Source organism: Salmo salar, chromosome ssa03, assembly GCF_905237065.1.
Source record: "Salmo salar chromosome ssa03, Ssal_v3.1, whole genome shotgun sequence".
NCBI classification, from domain to species: Eukaryota; Metazoa; Chordata; class Actinopteri; order Salmoniformes; family Salmonidae; genus Salmo; species Salmo salar.
In genome coordinates this window covers 51,466,286-51,474,168 of record NC_059444.1, presented here as the reverse complement: position 1 = coordinate 51,474,168, position 7,883 = coordinate 51,466,286, and the positions used below count along the sequence as shown (strand labels likewise).

The window sequence follows — 7,883 nt, the reverse complement described above, 5'->3', positions numbered from 1 at the left end:
ACAGGCCAACATTAACATCGACGTGGCTAAGTTCCTTGGTGTCCACATCACCAACAAACTATCATGGTCCAAACACACCAAGACAGTCGAAGAGGACACGACAACACCTTTTCCTCCTCAGGAGACTGAAAATATTTGGCATGAGTCCCCAAAAGGTTCTACAGCTGCACCATCGAGAGCATCCTGATCGGTTCCATCACCGCCTGGTATGGCAACTGCTCGGCCTCTGACCGTAAGGCGCTACAGAGGGTAGTGCGTACAGCCCAGTACATCACTGCGGCCAAGCTTCCTTCCATCCAGGACCTATATACACTAGGCGGTGTCAGAGAAAAGCCCCAAAAATTGTCAAAGACTCCGGTCACCCAAGTCATAGACTGTTCTCTCTGCTACCGCACGGCAAGCGGTACCAGAGCGCCAAGTCTATGACCAAAAGGCTCCGTAACAGCTTCTACCCCCAAGCCATAAGACTGCTGAACAATTAATCAAATGGGCACCTAGACTATTTTACACTGACAGCCCCCCATCTGTTATTATACTGCTGCTACTTGCTATTTACTATCTATGCATAGTCATTTTACCCCTACCTACAAATTACCTTGACTAACCTGTACCCCCGCACATTGACTCAGTACTGGTACCCCCTGTATATAACCTCGTTATTGTGTTACTTTTTAGAATTTTTTACTTTAGTTTATTTGGTAAAGATATTCTTAACTCTTTCTTGAACGGCATTGTTGGTTAAGGGCTTGTAAGTAAGCATTTCCCGGTAAGGTCTATACCCGTTTTATTCAGCGCATGTGACAAATAAAGTTTGATTTGATTGGTATGCCATCAGTATGAATGAAAACAGCAACACACACACACCAAACAAATACATAAAAATGGCTATGTGAGATCCATGTGTTAAGTGCTATGTACATATTGCACTTAATGGTAAATACAGAAACAATATGTAAGAAACTACAATTGCACCAACATAATATCAAGTTGTCACATTTGTGTTTATTTTATTTAACCAGATTGTCCCATTGAGGTCAGAATACATATTTTTCAAAACAGACCACATGAATTGAGGGACTACATAAGAGTGAGATGAGACTGTTGTTTGAATGCCATCTGGCAGAAAATTGGTAAATTATCATGGGTATATTACCGTTTTTAAAATCAGTGGAAGAAATCCATTTCATTCAGTACAGAGAACATTAAATCCATCACAGTATTGGTACTGCATAACAAATCAAAGTACACGTGTATATTAACATGGGCAAACTCATTGTATTATTATTTATTTACAATTTATAGTGTAATCCCATGATGTGTAACCCTGATAACAGCCTTTCTTCATTGATAGGAGAAGGCTTGGTTTAGTTTTCTAAAATATAAATCTCCACGACACCAGGCTGGTCTGCAGGCTTGCCAAAGGAGGATCCTGTTTTACATTCAGGCTTGCCAAAGAGGGGTGAACCTGTGCTAGATTCCGGCTTGCCAAATGAGAATCCTGTGCTAGATTCAGGCTTGCCAAAGAGGGACAAACCTGTGCTAGATTCCGGCTTGCCAAAGAGGGATAAACCTGTGCTAGATTCAGGCTTGCCAAAGAGGGATAAACCTGTGCTAGATTCCGGCTTGCCAAATGAGAATCCTGTGCTAGATTCCGGCTTGCCAAAGAGGGACAAACCTGTGCTAGATTCCGGCTTGCCAAAGAGGGATAAACCTGTGCTAGATTCAGGCTTGCCAAAGAGGGATAAACCTGTGCTAGATTCAGGCCTGCCAAAGAGGGATAAACCTGTGCTAGATTCCGGCTTGCCAAAGAGGGATAAACCTGTGTTAGATTCAGGCTTGCCAAAGAGGGATAAACCTGTGCTAGATTCCGGCTTGCCAAAGAGGGCTGAATCCTGTGCTAGATTCAGGCTTGCCAAAGAGGGACGAACCTGTGCTAGATTCAGGCTTGCCAAAGAGGGATAAACCTGTGCTAGATTCCGGCTTGCCAAAGAGGGATAAACCTGTGCTAGATTTCGGCTTGCCAAATGAGAATCCTGTGTTAGATTCAGGCTTGCCAAAGAGGGATAAACCTGTGCTAGATTCAGGCTTGCCAAATGAGAATCCTGTGTTAGATTCAGGCTTGCCAAAGAGGGATAAACCTGTGTTAGATTCAGGCTTGCCAAAGAGGGATAAACCTGTGCTAGATTCAGGCTTGCCAAAGAGGGGTGAACCTGTGTTAGATTCAGGCTTGCCAAAGAGGGGTGAACCTGTGTTAGATTCAGGCTTGCCAAAGAGGGGTGAACCTGTGTTAGATTCAGGCTTGCCAAAGAGGGCTGAACCTGTGTTAGATTCAGGCTTGCCAAAGAGGGCTGAACCTGTGTTAGATTCAGGCTTGCCAAAGAGGGCTGAACCTGTGTTAGATTCAGGCTTGCCAAAGAAGGGTGAACCTGTGTTAGATTCAGGCTTGCCAAAGAAGGGTGAACCTGTGTTAGATTCAGGCTTGCCAAAGAGGGGTGAACCTGTGTTAGATTCAGGCTTGCCAAAGAGGGATGAGCCTGCGTTACATTTAGGCTTGCCAAAGGAGAAACCTGTGCTATGCTTTTCCCTACTATTGTTGTCAGATACAAGTTTGGTGAAAGGACCGCTGTCAGTGTTTAATGCTGCCTTACAAAAGTAATCCATGTCAACAGCAGGCTTACCACAAACACCGACAGGACAATAGAAAATGCTGCTGCTTGTTGTAGGAGCAGGTTCGGTGTTAAGGACTGCTATACCAGCTCCAGATGCAGGTTTGGTGAACCCTTCAGTGTTAGATAAGGATTTAGTAAGCAGGGGATTGATGTTCATATTAGATGCCGATTTGGTCAAGAGAAGGTTGTCAGTGGTGGACAAGGGTTTGGTGAGGATGGCCTCTACTCTAGCAGCAGGTTGAGTGTCATTTGATGGCCCTTTTTTGGTGAATAGGATCGCTGTGCCAGTTGGAGGTTTGCTCATGGAAGAGTACTTCAAGATAGAGGACTTTGTACAGAGGGAAAGGGGAGTGTTGCAGGTTACTGTAGGTTCCCCCATTACCAGGGCGGGCTTGAAGGCTGGGGGGCTCCCATTGGCTTGACCAATTGTCTTTGGAGCTGAAAGTGAAATAATTGCACAAACATTTTAGCTCACATAGGCTACAGTATTTTGTGTTTTTTTTTCCTGGAAAAATTCTGCATGCTGAGATTATGAACACACTTACATTGGCTGGGCTTTGGTGACTGAAGCATATGGATGGCTTTTACTGTGGAAATGGACACAGATACACACAATTATTATTTCTTACAAGCTTTTAAAACCCAGAGTCCCAATTCAAGGGTTTTCAAAAGATATACAGTACCTCATTCACATCTCACATGCAGTCTTAACCCACTGGGAACACACTGGTTGAATCAATGTTGTTTCCACGTCATTTTAATGAAATTGCATTGAACCAACGTGGAATAGACATTGAATTGACGTCTGTGCCCAGTGGGGAACCTCTGAAATTCTACCTGTGTTCAATATCCTCTTCATTCCTCCATCACAGAAGCATTCCAACTGCTCCTTGAAATGAGTATAAGCTCTCTTCACTGTCCCAAAATCACACAGCGGGTCAATGTTGACGCTCGGCAGGTCTTCAGATACAGGAGAGCTACTGGGGTCTTGGTAATGCTGGAAAGATTGAAGAAAGAAAACGGCTTCACATACAGCTGAACTCCAGGGCAGCAAACTATGTCTGTTTATTTAAAGATATCATTCTGCAAAACCGATTATCCTCAAGATAATCCAGTTTCTACTTCTACTACTCTGTGTAAGGAGTATTAAACAAAGAAGTGCTTATACCTGAAGGAAGTATGCGTCATCTTGGGTCAGTGTGAGTTTCTTCAGCTCAGAGTCTCTCTTCTTCAGCGCAATAATCTCCTGCTCCAGACGCTGCAGTTGGGCCTCCGCCCGGTTCACCTCCACCTTCTCCTGAGCCCTGATCAGCTCCTTCACCTCGTTGCCCCTCCGCTCCAGGTATACTTTCAGCTCTGAGAGGGTCCTGGTGCTGTCCAGAATAGCTTCCCTTGCAGAGCGCTGATCGAAAGGAATATAGTGATTTAGACCCTGCCTCAATGTTCTGGTACTTAATTACCCCCCGACAAAGATCACCAGGGAGTCAGTCGATAGAGTGACCACATAAATACCAATATAAACAAACAGCAATACAATGTCTGTGCCCTTGCAAAGAAACAGTCACTAAGTCACTTTTTTTAATGCAAAACCATTTTAATGTTAATCGTCAAATCCCACATGGGTTTTACAAATATGTCCTGCAGAATGTGCTGCAGGACATATTCGGGAGGATCATTGGTGGGGAGGATCATTGGTAGTATGGACCAAGAATCAGCTGCTTCCAGCCTGTACACAAAACTCATCCTCCAAAAACGAAACATTTTACAGGACAGTACACATCCCCTTCACCCGAAATTCAGTCATAGCCTGACTAGGGGAAGACGACTTCTTTAAAAAAGAAGCACAGGAAAAACAGATATAAGGACTCTTTAATTCCAACAGCCATTAAGCTGTACAATGGATAGTCTAATTGGACTGTTGACTAGTTGATAGGTGTGTACAGTAAATATGTATTGCACTTGCACTGTAAATCTGCAGCCTATTGTACGTTCATATAAAATGTATTGTGTATTATTCTGTGTTTTTATGTATTTTGTCTTTTTAAGCAAATGACCAAATTAATATATCACTGGTGGGATATTAATTGTGATCTAATCAAATCAATCTAATCTAATTAAAGATGCACTAGTACATTAGAAAGCTAATCAGATGGAGATAACAGATTCAATGCAGTACAACATGTGTACAGATAAAGTTATGGCAGATTAAGTTCACTTCAAAACGCCACCACCCCTCCCTCTCTGACCTTGATCATATACAGTATACCCATCTGTTGCAAAACATCCTAGCTCACCTTAAACAACATCAACGCTCCCCTCAGGTGCTCTACCTCCTCTTCCTTTTCCTTGACTTTCTGTCGACATGATCCTCCTGTGGCTTCTGTCTCTTTCTGTGAGCAGAGAGAAGCCCCGGACAACTCAACATGAGCCTTCCACTTTCTTAACAAACAAATGCGCTAATAGCAACAAAGGAAACATGATAACGCTGAACAGAGTGACACACGTGATACTATATGTGATAACCAGGATAGATCAGGATGTGATTTACAAGATTAGGCTAATTGGCAGAACTAAATCACCGTGCCAGAGAGCTTCAGATTACCTTTTACCTAAAGCTAAACTATGTTCCCCCAATGAGTTTTAGCCAGGCCTGCGTAGCAACCAAGTGGTGCCCAAAGCCCTGGTCTGCTCTATAAAACCTATGTAGATTACAAATCGCCAGAACAGCCAAACAAAACAACGTTTTACGGCCGTTTGGGCCTCTAACATTAGATCAAGTTCGATCTCCACGATTCATTATTTTAAAAGTTCGCTACAAATGTAGGTATTTTATTAAGTAGAGATCCATTCTGACTACTACATTTGTCATCACACAGGACCACGCAGCGTTAGGTTGACTCGCTCAGGCAGGATGAAAACGACTACATCGTGTGGGGTTATTTTTCGGTTTTATGCTTCTGCAGATATTGAATGTGCAACTATAATTATGGTTTATAATATATAATTATGGTTTATAATATATCAGAACTTAAACAGGACAGCATAATCGGTAGACAAAGAGAACATTCTGTAACAAGGTGTAGGACGCTGACTTAGTGATAGGAGGTTGTGAAACCCATCACAAGTGGAGCATGTGAGGAACAGATAGAGTGGAGAAACAACTGTATAAGTAAATCACTGGAAATTGAGTGGTTGCTGACTCTTGAGTATACACTAAGAAGATAAGATCCATCGCCTGGCAACATGTGATGCGCCAGGAGGCTTGGACCAGCCTGTGCGCCTGCGATAGGCTGAGTAAGTCTAAACCACGCTCAGCCTCTACTCTGATAGTTCCTGATCAGAGCGGGCCTATCTCTGTCAGAGTATTAAAGAAGAACTTTGTGCTTAAACAGTGAGTTCTCTGTATACCCTGCGAGGTAGTGCGGTGAGCCCGTATATACGAACATCATATTTACCATTTGTACTATCATTCTATTTACTTAAAGATGAATTAAATAATCATTGCAAAACTAAGTTGCATGGTTTGTTTATATCCTAATATCAGATTTGATTGACGCAACCCAACAATCGCCATCGGTAGTTTTCTATAGGAAAATCGTGGATGACGTCAGCGCTACAACGATCTACTGGTTTTAATGTCTATGGTTTTAGCGCCTACCTGCTTCTCCATTCTTTCAGCTGATGCAGGGACGGTGACATGGCCTTTGTGATCGTACAGTGCACAACTCACACACACACACAGTTTGTCGGTTCTGCAGTAAACCTCCAGCAGTTTGTGATGAGTTGAGCAAACCCGTTCCTGTAATCGTCGTGTGGCATCCAACAGTGTGTGCCTTCCAAAGGCAGGGTTTTCATAGTGGGGCTTTAGGTGAGTCTCACAGTAAGAGGCCAGACACACCAAGCAGGACTTGACAGCTTGGTTCGCTTCTCTAGTGCAGAAGTCACACGCAACCACATCTTCCGTAAGAGGAGCAGCTTGGAGTTCTGTCTTCTTCAGTTTCGCCACCATTTCAGCCAGAATAGTATTTCGGTTCAGAGTGGGCCAAGGTTGTGTAAGACTTTCTTTGCACTGGGGGCAGATCTGACCTCCCATCTGGTCCTCCTGCTCCCATAAGCCCTGGATACAGCCCATACAGTGACTGTGTCCACAAGGCATAGTCACCGGATCTTTCAGCAGGTCTAGACAGATGGGACAGTTGAAGAGGTCCTGTTCCAATAAGATAGAGGCTGACATTTTACTCGACATTGTGTCTGATCTACAGCTAACCAAGTTGTGTGCGGTAACTAGCCTAGAGCGTAAAATACAGAACTGAGGTGGGTACTACACTGACTGAAGAGAACGCACACATATAGTGTAAAAAAAAAAAAGAGAGTTTCATTTCTCTTGAAATCCTGACCCACTGTGGGTGTGGTCACATGGTTCATTAGTTTTGTCAGGTCTGTTCCATGGAGGTCTGCCTCAAGGTCGCCAGGCTGCTCATCATAACGCGCACCTGTCACCAACGTTGTGCGCGCCAGCGCTTCATCGGACTCACCTGGACTCCATCACGCCATTGATTGCCTGCCATACATCTGTCACTTCCTCAGTTTCATTCCCGTGTCTGCATTGATGTTGTTTTGTTTCTCTTGTCCAGACGTTGCTCTGGCTCTGTGTCTATTTATTATAAAATCCTCACCCTGTACTTGCTTCCCGTTTCACAGTGTCTGTCGTTATGGAACCGTTTAAAGATGACGTAAAATCCTCTGGGGAAACAAATGGGGGGAAAAAATATACACATACACACATTAGCTAGACGCAAAATGCTACTTTTTTAGGTGAGTCAGCGACATTTAAGATTTTTTTGAAAGTTTCCACACATCTAGTGATATGTGGCTATTATTCTCCTTCTATCGTATATTGTTACTAAACACACCGAATATGCAAATGAGCAGTTCCTTTGTATGGTTTGAGGCTTTTTTAATGGTCATATATATGCAGCTTCCTCTTACTGTCACAAATGTTTCAGATGTGTACGCAGTTAAATTATGAACTCTTGAGATTATTTTAGAGAATAGAGAGATACATAGTTAAGTTCGTATTTACTCTGAAATGTACAAAACATTAGGAACACCTTCCTATTATAGAGTTGCACCCCCTTTTTGCCCTCAGAACATCCTCAATTCGTCGGGGCATGGACTCTACAAGGTGTCGAAAGTGTTCTTTATACACACGGG

At 43.3% G+C, this 7,883-nt stretch overlaps 1 protein-coding gene across 4 annotated transcripts; it reads right to left on the bottom strand.

The window, feature by feature from the left end:
* Nucleotides 1-982: 982 nt before the first annotated feature.
* LOC106600701 (nuclear pore complex protein DDB_G0274915) lies at nt 983-7,655 on the bottom strand. Of its 4 annotated transcripts, XM_045716114.1 has the most exons (7): nt 6,328-7,651; nt 4,964-5,059; nt 3,838-4,071; nt 3,507-3,666; nt 3,215-3,256; nt 2,139-3,107; nt 983-2,069 (listed from the first exon to the last, which is right to left on the bottom strand). In XM_045716114.1, exons 1-7 carry the CDS (start codon nt 6,913-6,915, stop codon nt 1,861-1,863), a joined length of 2,298 nt encoding a protein of 765 aa, XP_045572070.1. In that variant the 5' UTR covers nt 6,916-7,651; the 3' UTR covers nt 983-1,860. The 4 variants fall into 4 exon arrangements, with proteins under 4 accessions (XP_045572070.1, XP_014047738.2, XP_014047741.2 ...); XM_014192263.2 differs by having other exon boundaries at nt 983-3,107; nt 6,328-7,649; XM_014192266.2 differs by having other exon boundaries at nt 983-3,107; nt 7,205-7,645.
* Nucleotides 7,656-7,883: the final 228 nt, after the last annotated feature.